This window comes from Oikopleura dioica, chromosome 2, assembly GCF_907165135.1.
Source record: "Oikopleura dioica chromosome 2, OKI2018_I68_1.0, whole genome shotgun sequence".
NCBI classification, from domain to species: domain Eukaryota; kingdom Metazoa; phylum Chordata; class Appendicularia; order Copelata; family Oikopleuridae; genus Oikopleura; species Oikopleura dioica.
The window spans coordinates 4,828,609-4,848,641 of NC_137292.1; the positions used below are offsets into that span (position 1 = coordinate 4,828,609).

The window sequence follows — 20,033 nt, forward strand, 5'->3', positions numbered from 1 at the left end:
GCTGAAATTCTGAATTACCGCTCTTTTTTCTGAGCTCAATAATTTTCTCCCCATTCAATTGAAAGAATATTTGCGAAAGTGAATCAATTAAGAGCCGCTTGAATGCCCTTTCTTTTTTACAACACGAGCTGTAAGAATAAGCTCAGTAAGCTCTCAAGCTCAATTCTAAATTTCCATTAAAAATGAGATAATGATGAAAGGCAAACTGCGGAATCGTAAGTTTGACTGAATTTTAAAATTGTGCATTTTTGTTTGCTCACGTTAAATAATTGTAAAGATGCGTTTTTGCGAATTTCCGCCCCAGTCTTTATACAGATATAAACTCGAGAAAGATTCTCAAGAAAAGAAGAAATAGCTTTTTATAAGAGAAAGTATGGTTTATGCGGCCTAAAGGTTTGATCATCTTTTTTTCTGGCTAGACTAAAGGGAAGGATAAGAGGGAATTGGTAGGATTAAGCCTTTGATTCTCCAAATTTTTCAAAACTTTTCTAAATAAAGAGGGGCGTTCTTTATCACTAGCGGTTGTCATAAACTTTGACCGCTATAAGCTATAGGATGGCAATGAAAACACTGACGATTTTAGAGAGAAAGAGAGATAAATAAGTCGATTTTTCACTCCATAACGAGGCACATATGCTCTCGAGGGTGCCCTTTAGCACCGCTCTTTCCTTTCTATTTTCGCCCTTTTCCTCCATTCAGAGCTGCTTTGAATTATCGAAAATTGGATTAACGATAACTTCTTTCTTAAGACTCACATTTGGCACTGCGGGACGGAGACTGTCTGGATCGGATCCAAAGGGACACAAATGAGATGCGCAACTGCTTACAAATAGGTAAATATTCAGCGAGAATTCGATAATAATTTGTTTTCAGGCGATGTAATTTCGATTTACGCAGATGGCTCTGGTTTCATATCGACTCTCGGGCTCGTTGATGATCGATGTGTTACGAATTCCGCGGCTGGGAGCTTACAAAGGTTCGTTTCAATCAATTCCAGCTCGATTTTCACAGCTTGAAGCTCTCTTTTTAGTCCTTTTTAAGGGTGTCGCGGTTACTTTTGATACTAAAGTTCATTTTCAGTCCGCCTATAAAATATCGCGATTGTCTATTCCGAATCTGTCCGCCATGCCGCTACTCCGCCCATCGACAATACTGGCGTTCCGTAAAGCCTGGCCAGTCCCGCCTCGTCGAGGTCTTCGTCCGGAAGCTCTCAGAAGCGGCAGATGTGGAGCGCGAACAAAATGAGAAAGAGAAGAAGAAGCAGCACGGACAAGAGGTGCGCTACGGGCAGATTGTCCAACTGCTCCATGTCAAGAGCAACAAGTATCTGACGGTAAACAAGCGCCTTCCGGCCCTGCTTGAGCGAAATTCAATGCGTGTCATGCTCGATGGAGATGGAAACGAAGGCTCCTGGTTCCAGATTCATCCGTTCTACAAACTGCGATCGCTGGGTGACAATGTGCTCGTTGGAGATAAGGTCGTTATCAAGCCGTATTCAGCAGATCAGGTGCTTCACGCGTCGCCAGAAGTTTTGAGGGACTTTCCGGAATGTATGGAGGTCAATGCTAGCAATGAGCCGACGAATTGGAAGGTATGAAACTGGGTGAAAACAGGGCAGAAACAGAATCTGGATTATTTTGAAAATCGAAATTAATCTTAATCTTTTTAGCTCACGCTCTTCATGAAACACAACGAAAACATCCCCGGAATCCTCAAATCTGGCGACGTCATCCGCCTCTTTCACACGGAGCAAGAAAAGTTCCTTACCTGCGATACCTACAACGGAGAGGACTACGTCTTTCTCCGAACGACTGCTCGCAGCTCTGCTCAAAGCGCGACAAGTCCGAAAGCGTTGTGGGAAGTGGAAGTGATCGATTCCGATCCGTGCCGCGGCGGAGCGGGAACTTGGAGCATTTTGTATCGTTTCAAGCATTTGGCGACGGGAACCTATCTTGGAGCAGCGGCGCTGAACTCGTATTCTGAAGATGTCCAGAGCGCGTTCATGAATCGGCTGCGAATCGACAAGTCTAGCACTGATATCACGCATCACCTGAACGTCACGAGGAATACCAAAGATATCAACACGGTATTCGAGCTAGAACAAGCCGCGCTTATCGAAGAAGGGGATGTCTACGTCCCTAGCCACTCGTACATTCGTCTTAAGCACCTGTGCTCGGATACGTGGCTCAGATCGACGAGTATTTCGATCGACAGAGAAAAGAGAGGCCGTGCATGATGCTGATCGGCACTTCCGCGGTCAAAGAGGACAAAGAAGCGTTCAAAATCATCCCTGTGGCACCAGAGGAAGTTCGAGACCTGGACTTCGCTGCTGATGCATGCAAAGTGCTCGAAGACTTTACAAGCCAGTTGAAAAACTCGTCCGAAGTCGCAGTTGCCGAGAGAAAGAACGTTTTGAAGCTGCTGGACGATATCATCTGCTTCGTCTGTCGGGCTGAGCGACGCGATAACGAGGATTCCGAAACGATTCAAATGCACAGTATTGAGAAAGCGAGAGAGCGACAGAAGCTGCTGAGAGAGCAGGGAATTCTGCGCGAGATTTTCAAGATTCTTGAGGCGTTCAAAGAGCCAAGAGGGAATCAGGAAGAAGTGATTGTCGTCCCGCTGAGTGAGATAAGAGATAGTAAGCATCAGTGCTACAAGAGAATGCTCAGATTGTGCTACAGGATTTTGAGGCATTCTACTCAGGAAGAGTTTGCAAAATTTGATAAGATAGAGACACCCTTATTCACGTCTTACCTCGAATTCAAACTTTTTATTCAAAGAAAAAATGAGAATAATTGAAAACCTTTCAAAAATATTGTAAACTCTCAACCAGGACTATCGAAAGAGCCAGGAATACGTCGCCAAGAACTTCTCGCTGATGCAAAAGCAGATTGGCTTCGACATCCTGGCCGAGGACACCCTTGCCGCGCTGTTACACAATAACAAGCAGCTGCTCGTCAAACATATACGAAGAAAAGAAATCGACATCTTCGTGGATCTCGTGCGGCGAAACAAGCCAGAATACAGATATCTGAATTACTTGTCCGACCTGTGCGTTTCACATGAAACAGCGATAAATGTGACGCAAGATTTGATCGGAAATGTGCTTTTGAAAACGGAAGAAAATCGAAAGCTGCTGATAAGAACGAAGATTATCCTGCCAGAAGGAAAGCAGCTCGAAGATGTTTTCGAAGAAGACGATGACGAGGAAGAAAATGAAAACATCATTTATCTCTGCTGGAATTGGAACGATAAGGAAGAAGAAATTTCGCTCAGAGAACTTGTTAGGCAGTCAAGAGGAGATGATAACAACTCGTTCAAGATGCTCTACTACTATAAATACCAATTAGGTAAGTCAAGATTTTAACTTTTTTAAATGACAAGCGAGCTAAACGCTTTAGGCGTAAGATTCAAGACGTCTTTATTCAGGTTTCCACTCAGGAAAGCCTAAAATCGTCTTACTCATTAAATTTTTCAGACTTATTCTCCGCCCTGTGCTTCAACCGTCAATACGTCGCGATCCACTGTCTCCGCGAAGAACTCACTATTCCATTGATCCTCACGTGCATCCGTGACAAGCACCTTCCCGCCATTCTTCGCGCTTCCTTCGTCAACCTTTTACTTCACGTCCACGTCGATTGCTCACCCCAGGAGCGTGTCATTCCCGTTTCTTACGCCCGCGTCTGGTCCGAGACGCCCAAAATGGTCACAATTTACGATTACGATCGCGAACAAGAGCGCGATTTCGCCCACTTCGATGGCGTCCTCAAATTCGTCAAGGACTACCTAGATCGGCTCGCCGAAGATGGCTGGAATACCGCCGACAGCGATTACAACAAACTCACATTTGAAATCATCAACCTCGCGTGCCAATTAGCCCTATTCGGCTTCTACAATTTCGGGCAATTACTGGAGCTTTCATCCACTGTCTTGAGAATCGTGGAGCGCCTTCACCAGCAACAGGATCCTCAATCTAGCAACTCTAGCGCGCCAACTGGCCCGGTTGGCTGGGCAGTTTCAAACGTAGCAATGGTCATGGGAAACGTCGCGCTAGGAAGTCACATCACTAATTCTACCGAGCATCCGAACAATCAACAGTCACAACCTCACAACTTCACCAATCCTACTTCAACAATCAAATCCGATCAAAATGTCGTTCTTTCACTCGCTCGAGTCATACAAATCCTCGATTTTGTCCTTGATGTCCGCCTCGATTATCGCGTCACCGCCATTCTCAGCTCCTTCAAAGATGAATTCGAGAAAGAAGCTTGGACAAAGGGCGAAACAGAAGGCGTAGACATCATCAATCGTCGAGCAGACGAGCTGACGAAGGAGAGCATTCGCCTGGACCTGGATCATTCCGGTGGGAAAATGTTCCTCCGCGTCATTTTCCTCCTCATTCTTCACGACGATCCTCCTTTGGTCTCCGGAGCACTGAAGCTGCTATTTCGTCATTTTAACCAGCGAAACGAGCTCGTGGAAGCGATGAAGAATGTCCAACTCCTGATTTCCCATTCTAACGTCGATCAATACAAACAGATCAAATACGATGTCGAAGAATTAAGCCGACTGACTCAAGAATCCGAGCTCTGGATCCCCGTTCAAGTTCCAGAAAGCCAGGAGGAAGAAAAAGAAGTCAAAGCAGAGCTAGAAAAGGGCATGAAACGGGCTGGAATACGAAAGCAAGACTCCATCCTGATTTTTGCCTCCGACGCGGCGCCGATGAGATCGAATTTGTTCCAAAAACCGAATACTGTCGATTTCGCACGGCTGGAAAAAGCCCTCGATCTTCCTGGCAACTCCGTTTCCTCCGAAAATTATAGAAAGCTGCAGGACATTCTTACGCGCTGGATCGAAAGCTGCCTCGATAAATCGCCCGATGACAAGCACTCTCAGCAACGATTGCTGCGAAATCTCAAGGCTCACAAAGAAGTGATCGAGTTTTTGAAAAGCTCGAGAGATTGCAGCGACTATGACGTTCGAATTCAAGAGATTCAGCGGCTCGCGCACATCTTTCTCATCCACTTTTGCCAGAATAATAAGGAGAATCAAAAGCTCCTCCACCAGGATCTCAAGATCTTCCTTTCAAACATTCACGATGTCCTCGATGCGCAGACAATGACGGCAATTTTCAAGGGCAACGCAGAACTCTGCAATTCTATGACGCTTTCAATCGTCCAGCAGTTCGTTTCTTGCATTGAAAAACACGGAAAGAGCGCTGAATACATCGACTTCTTGATGACTGTCGTTCGCGATTCGGATAGAAATCGAAAGCAGATTCAAGACATGGTGATGATCGAACTGATGACCTCGCAGACGACGGAAGATGTGCTGATGTTCTACAATGATGGAGCGAGCTTCACGAGACTTGAACGAGCAATGAAGCTGTCAGTGGAGAATGGCCAGCTTTGCGGCGAACTTGAATATCACTGCGCCTTGGTCAAGCTTCTCTCCTGCTGTACCGAAGGAAAGAACTACAATACGGAAATTAAATGTCATGGGTTACTTCCGCTTGACGATATCACAAGCGTGATCACTAACGATTCTTGTCTTCCACAGCTCAAGCGCGTTTACTGCCACTTTCTCGTCCACTGCTACATCGACACCGAATCCGAGATGAAAGAAGTCTACAACTCCCGCCATATTTGGGCCGTTTTCAAGACTTTCATCAAAGACATCAGGAATCTTCTCAACGAAGAAGCGAAAATCCCATTCATCGACAGCCTTGAAAGCTTTGTTATGAATGAAATGGCCATGGTCACTAGTGAATTCCTCGGCTCCAAGTTCCTCGAGCCATCTGCCATCTCCGGCGATTCATTGAACGAGGAGATCTTCCGCGACCTGGCGACAGCTTTCGTCGATTTTTGTAAAATTAGACGGCTCTCTTTCAGAGTCAAGACGCAGATCAGCGAAATGCTGCGCATAATCCAGCAAAAGGTCAAAATGGCGCGCATCGACATGGGTGGGACGTTTGACGAGGATCTCAAGCAGATCGTCGAGGACAAAGCGATCTCCAACGCGGCGAATAAATGGAAGAACAAAATGAAACGCTCTAGAACGGCAGGATCGATTGGGCTCAGCCTTGATGTCCCGTCGGAGCAGATTAAATATCAGAAAATCTTAAGTTAGTTCATGATTTCCCATCCCATTTCTAATTCTTTTTTTAGTGGGATTTCAAACCGTCATCGACAGCTGCGAAGAATTTTTCTGCGAATACACACAAGCCGAAGAAGATGCGCTCGTCCAGCTGATCTACCACTCCGAACTGCTTTTTCAAGACAAGTCCGACTACCGCCGCCGCTGTTCTGATGGCGAATTCATCAAGAAGCTGATCTCCCACTCTCGCCACACTCTCTGCCATGATCCCACAGCGCGTCACGTGATTTCCGACGCAGGTATGGTTTGACACAAGAGTCAAAACAAAAGTCGGTTACGGACAATTCTTAATACTCTTTCTTTAATTCTAGCGCTGGCGCTTAGGCGTTCTATTATAAAAAGAGGTTAGATCGCAAGAAGCTAAATATGAGTAGATTTCTGATTTCTGAGGAAATTATTCAGCTTTGAATTATTTTCTGAAATGTTAAAAGAACCAATTGAATGTTGCATGAAAAATATTTTGTTGATTTTCTTTCTTGAAAATTGAAAATTTAATTAATGCTCTGTCTAATTATTTCTCGAGCTCTTAGTCCTCGTTGATTTAAAATTTCGAACTTGCATCACTATTCGGGAATTGATTCGGGAATCGGTGTTAAACCAGTTTTGACAGGGTCCTTTTACTATTCAGCAAATCCACATGAGGAAGAAGACCTTTGCATCCGCATTCTAAAGATTCTTGTGGAACTGATCAACTCGCAGAAAGTCAGCTATTTGGAAGCAGAACTGGCGACAGAAGCAGATGAATCGGGAAAGCAAAAGAAGCTTACTCCTAGGCGCCATTTGCTGATTCATTATTTCAAAACGGGAGAAGAGAGTTCGCTGCAGAAGTTCTCAGAAAGGGTAAATAAAAAAATGACGTAGGGGAATTACGTGGTGAACGTCATGGCATCTGTTCGTGACGTTCTCGTGTGGTCAATATGAATTAACGTTGACATTCCTTCATCATCAGTTCAGTCGCCGAAAGAACGCCTCATCCAAATCCAAAACTTCCTGAATCGTCTGGGCGCTACTGAACTTTTCATTCACCTGATCCGCTTCACTAAATCGGATCGCGTCTTCGAAGAAGCTCTCAATCTTGCCATCACAATCCTCGACGGCGGAAACAACGAAATCCAGTCCCAATTCCTCAAGCTATTGAAGGTCGACTCGAAAGATTCAGAACGGTTCTTCTCAGTTTTGAAAGATCGAATGGAGCAGAGCCAACAAGACATCAAGAATGGCAGCTCGGTGTCAACTGATGATCTCTTTGCGCTCAAGAAAGGAGGTGCTTCTTCCCACAGGTAATTCACTTTCTCATCCTTTTCTTCTCTCAGCGATAATTTTAGTGGAATAACGAACATGTCCCAATTCGTCGCGGAAGATATGCACGAAGCCGCAAATCTGAGCGCCAAAGCCATCGAATCCATCCAACTTGGCTCCTCAGAATACGTTGGCCGGACACTCGGCGTCGCTGAAACAGAGATCAAGGAAGAGTGTCCGCTTACCAATTCTGTACGCCTTATGCAACCGCTCATGCGTTTCCTCCAGGTTACAAACCCAAACTGTTTCCGATCGCTCATAATATCTTCAGCTATTATGCGAAAATCACAATCGAGACTTGCAAGGCTATCTCCGCGAACAAAACAACAAAACGAACTTTGATCTGGTTTCTGAAACGCTGAAATTTCTCGACTGTATTTGCGGAAGCACAACTGGCGTTTTGGGATTGCTAGGATTGTATATTAATAAGAACAATGTAAATTTGATAAAACAAGCGCTGGAAACGCTCACTGAATACTGCCAAGGTATAGTTTTCACCATCATGTTTTTGAATCAAAGCTTTTTAGGCCCTTGCTGCGGAAATCAGCATGCGATTGCGATGCACGAATCAAACGGGCTTGACATAGTCACTGCTATCGTCGTGGACGACATGGAGTCTCTCAAAGGCCAAGGACTCGACGAAGACGTCCATGAATTGAAGCTCTCTGCATGTAAACTCCTTCTCGCTATCATCGAGTCGCGCCAAGACTCTGAAATCTACAACCGAATCTACAGGAGCGTTGGTCAAGGGCCGCGACAGCTGCTGAAGGCGATGGTGGTCAGCTATCAAAGTCGACATTTGAATTCGGCGGAAATTGAGACTGTTGGACATTCACTCTACATTTTGCTCTATCAGCTGTCGAAGAGAAATCCAGAGATCAAGGTAAAGCTTCGTTTTTTTTTCTGATCCTCACGCGGATACTTTAGGAGCTGATGACGGATGAAGGAGCGATAACACAAGAAGAAAGCACTGCCGTAAATTTCTACGCCGCTCGAACTGCTCAAATCGAAATCGTCCGTGATAAAACTACAATGGAGGAAATCATTTTCCCAATCCCCGAAATCTGTCGATTCCTGACTGAAGAAACGAAAAAGACGACCTTCTTCGAAACGGAAATGGACGACAAAGAATCAAAAATCGCCGATTTCTTCGAAAGATCGGAAGGAATGTACCGCGAAATGGCTTGGCAGGAGAGGCTTCAAGCGTATCCGACGCTCAACTGGATTACTAGAAGAATTTCTACTTGGGATAGGATCGCGTTCTTGTTGGCTTTGATTATGAACTTGATTGTCGCCTTCTTTTATCCGTTCAATGATGATCTGTTTCCTTGGGACTCGAGCTACATCAGGTTAAACGCTGCCTTTTATCTGCCAGATCATAATACCTATTTCAGTGTCATTTTCTTATCCCTTCTCGCCTGTATCGTCGGTCTTTTCTCTGATTTCCGCGAGCGGGCTCTTCATGGTCTTGCAATATCCTCCGTTCTTTGGCTTCTTGCTCGCAAGGGCCCAACTTTCGTCCTCGTTGTTCTCGGATTCTTCAACATCATGAATAAAGCAGCGTTCATCGTATCATACGTTGGCAATCGCGGCTTCCAGTATGATGACAGTAATTTACTGAGCATTTTGAACGATCGCTCGTTGCTTTACCACTGTGCGATGTTGATGGTCTGTCTTATCGGCTTCTGCTACCGTTCTTATAGTTACAGTGTCTTGCTCATGGACCTGGTCCATCGAGAAGAAACACTGTACAATGTGATTCGATCTGTAACGAGAAATGGCCGGTCGATTATCTTGACGGCCATGTTCGCCAGTATCTTAGTCTACCTGTTTTCCATCATCGGCTATTTATTCTTCAATGATCAGTGTATTGTGGAAATCGAAACAACTAGAAGATTTACCGAAATGGTCAACGAAACCGTCGACGGATTTGTTCATCTTGTTCCCAGAGGTAACTTTCTATTCGATTTCCTCGGACTTTACAGTCATTTTTCAGTAATCGAAGAAGTAGAAACGATCGAAGAAAACCACTGTGAAACCCTTCTGATGTCAATCATCACCACTTTCGATCAAGGCCTCAGAAATGGCGGCGGAATCGGCGACTTTTTGAAGCGAATCTCAAAAGATCATCCTCAGTTTCTCTACCGAGTTCTTTACGATTTGCTCTTTTACTTTGGAATCATCATTATCGTCTTGAACCTGATTTTTGGTGTGATCATCGATACTTTTGCGGACCTGAGGAATGAGAAGCAGAAGAAGGATGACATCATCAGAAACACCTGTTTTATTTGCGGCCTGGAGCGGAGATCATTTGACAATCGGTCGATCTCGTTTGAAACTCATATACAGGTACTTACAAGCCATGTTTTCCTTCTTGATTTTTTCAGTACGAGCACAACATGTGGCACTACCTCTACTTCATCGTCCACCTCCGAACCAAGTCCCAAACTGAATATACCGGCCCTGAATCATTTGTCTCAACCCTCATTCAACAAAACGACCTCAAATGGTTCCCCAGACATCAAGCAATGTCCCTCCAGCTCCTTCCGACAAATGATGATCAGCACGACGTCAAAGTTCTCTTCCAGGTTATCAAGACCAATTTCTTCCTTTCTGATTTATAATTAAAAATTCTAGCGCTTGGAAAATGTTGCCGAAACCGTCTCCGGTCTAACCGAACAGCTTGATGACTTCAAAATACGAGTCGAAGAGCAAAGACGACGAAATCAACGGCTTTCGATCATTAAATCATCGGTAAGCATCTCTTTTCCAACTCCGATTTCAACAAGCAAATCCTAGATCCGGCATGCACCGCGGCCAGTGTACAAAGAAAACTCAAGTGAAACCGCTCACGATCGGCGCGCCTCGCTCCGCGTCAAATTCGCCCAGCAACAAACCAAATCAATCGACTCTGATCAATTCGAAACCCAAGAAAACGACGTCTCACTCTACTAGAAAAAGAAACTTTAGTGTTATTTATTTAAAGATATTCTCAAAAATGCCTCTTCTTCAGCTACTGTTACTTCAAACTTCTCAAAGTACTCAAACTCACGAATTTTACTCTTCATTCTATTCTTCACCAAAGTGCAAAAATGCTTCTTCCTCTGAACAAAAAATATTCTCGCTCAAAATACGAAATTGCTGCTCAATAAAAAATCTCACAAGAAATAAGCCTCTCGCTTTGTTTTTGGACGCTGAACTCACTTTTCGTCAATTTCTAGCTATCTTCTTCTTTGATTTCAAATTTTCTCAAAACCTGAGTCAGGGTTCTTCGTAGCAGCTTACTACGGAATACCCTGACTCAGGCTTTACACACAGATTGTCGAGTCCAGACTGTCGTATTCCTGACGCAAGAGCACTTCTTTACATGAGCCACGTGAATTTTCGCGTATTACGAGACATGTTTTTGAATCACAAGTAACATGATTTTTTCTCAAAAAAATATTCTTGTCTTGCAAAGTTCGGTTCCATCGAACTCCTGATTATGCATCTTGGTGCTTGATAGAAGTTAATATCCTGTTATTTTTGGATAAAGAAATGTTGACATGATTTCTTATCAATTCAAAGCGTGTTTCTTCAAGAGAAAATTATGCAAATGATAACAACTGTTTGATAATTTGCTAGACTCCATTTGTTAGAGAAGGGTTGAAAGAATAATCTGGCCAGCTTCATCTGGATCTTCAGTGAATCTGATCAGCTCTTGAACCAGTTTCTTCGCTGCTTCATGATAAGCTGGCTTGTCAGTATGTGTGATGGAGATACAGATCTTGTCAGTCGTCTGGAACAACGTACAGTACTCGCAAACCTGAAAATTCACTTCAGAAACCCGAAAAATCCAACAGTTCTTACATTTGCCCATCCATTTCCAGTACAATAGAGCTCGAGAATTTCGCTCTTTTCGTACTTTGTCGAGAACTTGTACTTGCCAACATTCGAGAAATTGATCGAAGCGTTTACTCCATTGTTTTCAGCAGCGATAGCGTCGTAAATTGCGCCGTTTTCTTTCAACAAATCAGCGATTGAATCGAATTGATGGTGGCTTTCTTCGGACATTTGAAGCTTCAGTTCTTGGTGAATTTTTTTGGCGACGGCTAGGAGAGAATCGGATGGAATCGCGTTTGGTCTGAAGAAATTAGGATATTGATCGGAAGACAGGAAAGATAATTACCGAAGAGATGGCCAGCCGATGTAGCAAGAAACTGTGTTGTTACCGATCTTTTTGGGGAATCTGTCGCGCAAGTTGTAATCCACATCCAATTTGAAGTTTTCATTGAACGTTTTCTTAATCCAAATTCTTTGATTTTCAAAGAAAAATGGTCTTACTGTCATTTGCGCGTTGATAAAGGTGACGGAAGCAGCAAGAAAAGAGCCGATAGTTATGCCATTTGCTCGGCAAAACTTGAGAAGATTCGCAGCTCCTTCGGGAGTTCCGAAACCGGTGGTAAGAAAAGCATTTCCGTTTCGGTTCTCAACGAGTTCATGGGGTACCGTGTTTTTGAACTCGATCAGATCGCTGAAAAATCTTAATTTCCGCTGGATCGTTTCGGTTACCGATGATATCGCTTTTTGAAATTCTCGATGAACTTTGGGTCGATTTCTGGTTGAAGCTCTGACGCCGGCCTTGGGAGGGGCGAGTTTACTTTTGGTCGTTGCAAGTTGTCATATTGACTCAAGATGTGATTGACGATCAGCATGAGAGAAGTGCCATCGGAGATTGAGTGCGGAATTCGAATAATCAGCTGGATTTTCAAGCCATCTTCAGAAAGATTTTATTCGTAAAATCAATATTCGGAATAATACCTTGACAAACAATAAGATGACTACAAGTATTTTCATTCTTCATTTCACCAAGTCTAATATTCGCCTCCATTTGAGCCTGCCGAAAGTTGCTCTCTGGAACTTCCAGAAATTCTGGTTCCTGCCATAATTCTTCGGGAACCTGTTGGATCCACCCGCCTTTTGTTGAAACTTGCAGGTGTGGTTCTGTCGCTCTTGAATTCGCCCAAGCTTTGGCCATTCGCTCTTTATCCAGGGGTTCTCGAAGTTGGACTACTGCAGCGTAGCAGATTGTCGCATTTATATTATCCATTTGGACCTCGATCGCGGACAAGGGCCGGCTTTCGAGGTCATTTTCGGAGCTTCTCTGAATAAGGGTCTCTTTCTCTTGAGGGGGCATTTTTGTGAATGATCGAAAAAAGTAGCGAAAGATTCAAGTTTATGATAACTCGCCCTCGTTTTCTCAAAAAATAAACAAGACGTCTAGACTCTTTCTAGGTCAAGCAAAGTCTAAATTTGCCCTTCAACAATACGAGCTATTTTTCTAAAGCAATTTTCTGCCAAGTAGGCACCTACCTTGAGTTCTCCCTAGATAAAACTTATCCAAGCTTAATTTGTAATCTAATGAGCCATTACGAGCAAATTCCAAGTTGTTGAACTCGGAGTGTTGATCCAATTTTATGCTCAATTAAATGCACCAAAGTTAGAAATCGCGGCGAAAATTAATTCAAATATTTCAACCCTTCGCCAGGTAGCTGCCACCGCTGCCGGAAGTTCATTTGCATTTTGTTAATTACTGATTTACCGCCGATTTTTAAAGAAACTTTCACAATAATAGCTGAAATAAAAGCCAAAGTCCGCTTCTGACGACCTTAAACGAAAAGCCGCGCAGCGGCGTTTTACAAGACGAAGCCGCAAAGCGGCTTCGCAATATGACTTTTTCAATTCAATTGCAAAAAAACTGCCAAAGCCGCTGCGCGGCTTTGTTTACAAAAAAGCCGCTGCGCGGCTTTTGATTAAGTTTGTCTGACCCTGACTCAGGTTTTCTTCACAGGTCCCCGAGCCGAAAAATCAACACGTTAGATCGAAAGAGTTTCGCGAAAACTTCGCTCAAAACCGATTATTCCAGGGCTTAAAATCGGACAGCTGTCTCTCATGTCCGACTTTAAATATTTGCAAAGATTAAATATCTTTCAGGCGTCAGATCTAAACCAAACGCAGGATAAACGATTCAAAGGAATTTCCGGAAGGAGCAAAAAAAATGAAAATTGGGCCGATTCGGAAGAGTTTTCTGAAGACAGAACGTTGTTTACCCACTGGTCATTAATCCCTCGATTCTGTCCTCTGGTAAACCGAGTTCTAAAAATTTGCGCAAGAGAAGCGTGCACTTTCCAAAAGCTGTGGCCCGGTATTAAACTCTGCACCTGTTATTTTGGTGGGTTTGATGCTTACTTTGCCCTACCGGCTAAAAAACGCCCAATCGGATTTATTACTAAAAAGAAAACCCAAAAGTTAATTTTGACAAAATTTATTGCTGCGGTGAGAAAAAAGACAAGCAATTTGCAGGTCAGATTCTTTCACATTTTTGAAACAAGAGGTGTCAACTTTCCGAGCATATTCGAAATCAAAACGTGGGGCTGATTTGACACCACGATTTTTGAGATACGAAAGAGTTGAACGTTCTGTCAATTTGAAGATAAAATACTCATGGACATATTTTCTGCCGAGAAAATTTAAGAGGCAAAAAATCATGTTTTTTTTTTTGAAAAACCTGTTTATTTTCTAAGGAATCGGGGATAGCAACAGTCATTCTTAATGAAAAATTATAAATATAAGCAATAGAAAGGGTCTTCATGGCGAATTTCGCCAAATGACTATAAAACTCATAATTATTTAGAAAAAATTAAAGACACTACGGCAAGGCATTTTTTTCTGATATTTCCGCCCCATTTTGCGGATATTTCGGAAACATTGGCCATAAAAGAGGAAAAAAACTGAAAAAATTGGCCAATATTTTAACTCATAAATCCATAAAGATCTTCATTTAGTTTTCACCGTGACTTTCATAAATTTAATGTCTAACTGGACAATGAACTTGCATTTCCGATAATGAATATAGCTCTAAAAGTCTTTCAAAAAGAATCAGAGTGAAGAAATCAAAAAAAAAACTGGTTCAGAAATTTTACTTCAGTCTTATGGTTCTTATTTTTTTGAAGAAATTATATGGCGCTGGATTTTCAAATGCAATCACAAAATAGAATGCTTTGCGTTTCGGCGTTTGAAAAAATTTGACTCAGGTTTTTTACAAAGGTAACTGAGCCCAGAACTTATGTTTTCTCAAGAGGCCCCCAATTCGTGATGGGAATTAGTCCATTTCAAAAGCCAGCGTCATATAATTTTCTCCAAATTTCCCACGGAAATTTACGAAAACAACTCACGAACTATTTTTCGTAAAAGACACATTTCCACAATATTTATGCTTTGAACTTTTCATAACCCGCGTTCAAGAGCTTCCACGCTTTTCTCTTTCGCCGGATGGGAATCACGTGGTTTGTGAGTATACAACTCATGCAGTCGTAAGGAGCCTAAAGACCGGAACAGCCGACTCGTTAGCTGGATGAAGTTTCGGCTTCGCGGCTTCCTGCTAAACGAAGTTTTTTTTCTAAAGTTTTAGCCATCTTCGTGAGTTTTTTCTAACGTGGGTCTGTTTCCGAAGCTTTTCCGCAAAAGTTGAATGTTAGAAGACAAGAAATTCTTCAAAACGAATCAATTCTCTCATTTTTGGCTGGGAAACCTGTGTAAAAAACCTGAGTCAGGGTCTGAAGATCTTTAATGAAAAGCCGCAAAGCGGCTTTTTTAAAAACGAAGCCGCAAAGCGGCTTCGCTAGAAGTTCAAAATTGATTTGAAAATTGATTTTTTAGGGCCCTGAGTCAGGTTTTCTACGCAGGCTGCCAAGTACCGTCTGACTTTGACCGCAAAAATCTCCATAAACCTCCATAAAACTTCTGTCCGTTGTCAACTCGTTGTTTGATGAATGTAAATAATTAAAATTGCGAAATTGAAATCCTCTTGTGCAATTCTTGCAAAATTAATCTTATAATATTTTGAAAGCAGGTGAGAGAGCGGCACAAGCAAGGGACGTGTCGTATCATAATCCCGATGTCCCGACATTCCAGAGTAAATTCACGATCCAAATTTATTTCCACCCTCGACGGCGGTCCGTTTCCGTCCTTGTTATCCGAGCGGTTATGATGAGTGGCGATTTTCATTCCGGCAATGCTGTTTCTCGTAGAGAGGCGTTTTTTATGCAATTATTGATCTTTTTTATTATCTCACCCAAGGTTTTTAAACTTATACAATACGACTATTTAAACAATAGTCTTAACTTTTTGTAGACCAAAAAAATAAATTTTGACTAAAAAATCGATCAAAAAGTCAAAATTTAAAGCCAATACTTTAGTCTTATTTCTCAAATTTTTTAGTCTTAGTCTTGTCTAGTCAACTTATCTTCAAATAAAAGTTAGTCTTCTTAGTCCCCTTTAGTTCAGTATAATAAGGACAAGGGTTAAAAGACTAGAAACACAAGACGAATTTTCATTTGAAAACGAATTGTCTAGACTAAATTTTGACTAAAAAAGACTAAGATTAGACTAAGCTTCGATCTGTCTAAAAATTTATTTTTTTTTGTGTTTTTAATATTTGATAGATTTTGATGCAAAGAAATACAAAATACTAAAATGATATTTGAATAATTTTATGATTTTTATTGGTTGGATCCATTTTTCAACAATTTTTTTGGCAGGGCATGAAACTTTGTACAGGATTAAATAAATTTTCTTACTTGGAACAAATTATACAATTGCATTAAATTCAGTAGTTGATTCAGTGGTTTGAAATGTTCTGTCGGGCTCTAGGCCTTGTGTTGAGTTTTTCTTTTATCAAGTAAAACAGGAGGCCGATCCACGTGATTTATCATCATCAGGATCGTTGATTTGTAGATTGAGAATGGGCAGTAGCTGATTTTCGGGACGATTTCTTAAGGTTTTTCGGGATGCTTTTTTTCCGCAGACCAAGAGGAAGAGTTTCTCAGCTTTTCTTTTTTCCATATTTCCGGGTGGAAGGTAGAAAAGCTGACATCTTGAAAAACACTTAAGGGTATCCCCAGGTTAGGTTTAAGACTGAGAATCCGACTGAAGTGACCACAGAAACCAGCGTGAATCGTCAGCAGGAATGAAGTAAAGGGGGTTTCCTTTCAAAAGAGAAAGGGGTCGGAATTCTTTCAAAAACCTAGTTAGAGCGCGGGGATTTTGTCGGACCATCGGTTGTACATGCTGCGGGCGCGCTTGGCTGGAAGCTTGTCTTTTCGCATGCCGTGGCAGTTGTTCAAATATCGAGTTGCCCACTTGCGAAGACCGGTCGTCACTTGCTTCCAAGCTTTTTGAGGGTTGGCGCTGAGGGCTCGGCTTTTGCCGCCGCCGCGGACGAGGATTTGATCTTGTTTGCCGCGGAATTGGCAGGTGCCCATGTCGAAGTACGCGCACTCCTCGTCGTCCTCTTCGCAGAGATCGTCAGCGGAGTCGGTGATGAAATCAAACTGATCATCGCTCAAGTTCTCCCAGTTCTGCCCCTCGAAGCAGTACTCGTACAGCCACATGAAGCTGGAGTCTTCGGCAACCCAGGTGTTTTGGCGCCAATCGTCGGAGATGGAAAAGTCGGCTTGTCGTCGTCGACGGCTGGAGACTGGGCGACGGGGCTTGCCATTGTCTCTGTAAAAGATAAAACGTGAGATCTTATTCGAAAAATCATGATTTTTTTTTAATCAAAAAGAAAATTTTAAAGAAAAATTTCAGATAAGATTTTTTGCTGAAAAATTCTCTATTTTGACGAATAAGATCTCAATTATAATCAATTTTTCTGCTCACCTGAGATGTGGATCTGGGTCTGGGCCTCCGTTTGGCAAGGAGCTGTCGAAGAATCCACAGTTGTCGGAGTCGAATCGAGACTTCATTTTGTCAGCAAAGCTCTGGAGGTTTCCGAGAACTCGAGTTCGTCGTTTTTTTGACCATTCTGCCTCAAGAGCTGGGTGTTCGAGCACCTGTACTGCAAGTTTGTTTCTCAATCTGAAGGAATGAAGGTTATTTTTGGGTCGAAAAATGGTCAAAAAAGTCGAAAAAATGGCCGAAAATCGCATTTTTTTCTTGAAAAAATCCCAAAAAACAGGATTTTTAGCTTTAAAAATAGCGTGAGGTAGACGCTTACCTATTGAGTCGGTTGAGAGGATGTCGAGGAGGCACCTTTCGGTCCCTCTTGGCAACTGCAACGCCGAGGATAACACTTTCAATAATCTTCATTGTGTTTGGTCAGTGTGTTCTTGTTTTTTGGCTTTCCGGGATTTTACTTGTTCGGCTCTTATCGAAACGCGGTAAAAAAGGGGATCAAACCTCGGCGAGTTGCTCTTTTATTCTTTTATCAGGCTATGCTGATGAAAAAGTATGAAGCTTCCGACTTTTGCAGAGGTTTTTATAAGCGCGGTACCGCGCGGCGCCCGCGCCACGGTACACGCACGAGGGCGCTAGTTCCATGCGGATGAGGAATCATGAGAGCGCGCGCCATGAGGATTTTTGGTGCCGCGGTAATTGAAGCTGTTTTGGGGTTAATATGTTGATAAAAATTAATCTTTATTTTCTATTATTTAAAATTTTGATGTGTCTTTTAAAAATATGAAAATATAAAAATACTACTAAAGAAACATGAACTCGCTACATTCTACGACCTGAACGATTCCAGCTAGCAACTTAATCAATATTTTCATAAGACATACCTTGCCTGAAAAACCATATTCTGAGAAAAAATAACATGAATATGATTTTCCTGAGAATGCGGGAATTCTAGATTAAATTTAAAGCAAATCTGTAATTCAGTCATCTATTTGAAATTTTTGACTTATAAAAATATCATTCTTAATTTTAATGATTCGGAAAATTGTCCTAATTAGAACTTGATCTTGCTGAGTTTATTAGAAAAGTACTTCTGAAAAGAGGAAACGGAGCTTCTATTTTCGTCATCATAGCGGGTTCTGCTTGCCAAACGAGGTGAAAAATAATTCTCTCGGAAACGCGCATAAGCTTAATGGTCTAGTCAGTGGCTTACAGGATTTGTCGTTGGATCACAATCACCGCGAAAGCTGTTGAGTTTCTTGAGTTCAAATTATGTAAGGAAAAAAATCAAAAAAGAAAATTGCAAGGAAAGACACGTCTTCTAGCGCGCAGAACAGTCAATAACGATCCCAAACTTGCTGCAAAGGTCAATTCGTTAATTTCTCAATCCGAAAATCGCCCTTGAATTCTGGGTAAAATCAACCACGTTACTTCACCTTGAGCCGGTCCTTTATCTGTTGAGCTCTCTTGACATGATCGGCTCATGCGCAATTATTCAAGATGATCGAACTCGCGCAATTTTCACCCTTCACACTTGCACAATCCGTTTTCGGAGTTTAAGTCGACCTGGAAATGCTTTTGAAAGCACAATTATGCTCTCCCTTTTGTTATTTTCTTCGAAAATCTGAGTATAAAACCTGAGTCAGGCTCTGTAAGATCATCGATGAAAAGCCGCGTAGCGGCTTTTTTAAAAACGAAGCCTCAAAGCGGCTCCGCAAAGTAACCCTTAGAATAATTCTTAAATTCCGGCGAAGCCGCTTCGCGGCTTCGTTTTTCAAAAGCCGCTGCGCGGCTTTTCAGCAATAATCTTTCATACCCTGACTCAGGGCTTATACAAACGAAGCCGCAAAGCGGCTTCGCAAGAACTTTTGAACAGACTGGATAGGTTCTCCGAGATAGCCGCTTTGCGGCTTTGTTTAAAGAAAGCCGCCAGTCGGCTTCTCCTTAAATATATTATATACAGTATATCAAACCCTAAGTCGGGCTTTCTACACAGGTTGCCGAGTCCAGATCGACTCAGACATGTTTTTTTTCCAAGTTGAAATTGATTGAGGTCAGCGGTCGTCGGATCTTAGACACACTCAAAATGACAGAAGATCAATAAGTATCGCCGATCATATTTAATTCTGATAGCCAATTTATTTTATTTCGATAAAAGTCGGCCTATATACAAGTTTTTTTAAATATTCCCGAAGATGGACGAGAAACCATTTAGTGAGTGAAAAATGCGAAAAGAGCTTCAATTTTCTTTAGTTTATGCGTTGTGTCTTCTGGAAAACGGTTTGAAAAAAATGATCTAAAAAGGTTTTATTTTTTGATATAAACATATTACGTGGTTGAGAGTTTGTTTAGAGCGTTTTTCATTAGAACATGATGATGATTTTGCACTTGCAGCGAGCAAGGAGTTTTTCGCGGATCACGTGTTTACATTTTTGCGAGCTCCGCGTGAGCAAGTTAAAATAATATCCACGCAAAGAGTTTTCCATTCCTCGGAATCGGGGAAAAAGCAAATCTAAGCATGAATTTTTGGTCCGAAATTATCGATTTTTCTTGCAAAATTTGGGCGAAAATTCGACCTGATTTTTGACCAAAAATGATTATTTTTCGTCAAAAAATTCAATTTTGGACCAAATTTTTTTTAGAAAAATCGACAATTTTGGAGCCAAAAATACCGAAAATACGCATCATATCAAAAATAAATGATAGTTTTATTAATTGAATCTTCATTCAACAAAACTCTTCGAAAACAAAGTAATTTGGTAACAAAGTTTTTCTATATTTGTATTTCAAACCTGTCCAAGTGCTCAGGTGCTCCAGGCTCCGCAAAACATTACGGCTCAAAACTGGAATTTCATTCATTG

At 42.1% G+C, this 20,033-nt stretch overlaps 3 protein-coding genes across 3 annotated transcripts; 1 reads left to right on the top strand and 2 right to left on the bottom strand.

Annotated features, from left to right (window-relative positions):
• Positions 1-127: 127 nt before the first annotated feature.
• Positions 128-10,620, top strand: LOC145699661 (inositol 1,4,5-trisphosphate-gated calcium channel ITPR1-like). The gene is given in 20 exon segments (XM_081776929.1): positions 128-215; positions 750-833; positions 874-976; positions 1,081-1,591; positions 1,670-2,216; positions 2,219-2,715; positions 2,837-3,353; positions 3,482-6,127; positions 6,171-6,398; positions 6,770-6,999; positions 7,114-7,439; positions 7,485-7,686; positions 7,730-7,943; positions 7,986-8,341; positions 8,386-8,807; positions 8,853-9,409; positions 9,455-9,807; positions 9,846-10,046; positions 10,096-10,212; positions 10,258-10,620. Coding segments are annotated over 20 exon segments (8,292 nt in total). The 5' UTR covers positions 128-190; the 3' UTR covers positions 10,414-10,620.
• Positions 10,621-11,013: 393 nt separating this feature from the next.
• On the bottom strand, positions 11,014-12,650 carry LOC145697301 (uncharacterized). The gene is made up of 6 exons (XM_081774487.1): positions 12,259-12,650; positions 12,010-12,214; positions 11,782-11,971; positions 11,627-11,739; positions 11,308-11,581; positions 11,014-11,263 (listed from the first exon to the last, which is right to left on the bottom strand). Exons 1-6 carry the CDS (start codon positions 12,632-12,634, stop codon positions 11,093-11,095), a joined length of 1,329 nt encoding a protein of 442 aa, XP_081630613.1. The 5' UTR covers positions 12,635-12,650; the 3' UTR covers positions 11,014-11,092.
• Positions 12,651-15,989: 3,339 nt separating this feature from the next.
• Positions 15,990-17,720, bottom strand: LOC145699390 (uncharacterized). Its single transcript, XM_081776661.1, has 3 exons — positions 17,495-17,720; positions 17,158-17,355; positions 15,990-17,001 (listed from the first exon to the last, which is right to left on the bottom strand). Exons 1-3 carry the CDS (start codon positions 17,584-17,586, stop codon positions 16,527-16,529), a joined length of 765 nt encoding a protein of 254 aa, XP_081632787.1. The 5' UTR covers positions 17,587-17,720; the 3' UTR covers positions 15,990-16,526.
• Positions 17,721-20,033: the final 2,313 nt, after the last annotated feature.

Coding starts and splice junctions, on each gene's coding strand:
- LOC145697301 (XM_081774487.1), bottom strand. CDS start 12,634: ATGCCCCCTCAAGAGAAAGAGACCCTTATTCAGAGAAGCTCCGAAAAT. Junction 11,972..12,009: donor TTCAAAAAGCGATATCATCG/GTAACCGAAACG, acceptor AAGATTTTTCAG/CGATCTGATCGAGTTCAAAA. Junction 11,264..11,307: donor CTGGAAATGGATGGGCAAAT/GTAAGAACTGTT, acceptor GTGAATTTTCAG/GTTTGCGAGTACTGTACGTT.
- LOC145699390 (XM_081776661.1), bottom strand. CDS start 17,586: ATGAAGATTATTGAAAGTGTTATCCTCGGCGTTGCAGTTGCCAAGAGG. Junction 17,356..17,494: donor CCTCTCAACCGACTCAATAG/GTAAGCGTCTAC, acceptor TCATTCCTTCAG/ATTGAGAAACAAACTTGCAG. Junction 17,002..17,157: donor GACCCAGATCCACATCTCAG/GTGAGCAGAAAA, acceptor TATCTTTTACAG/AGACAATGGCAAGCCCCGTC.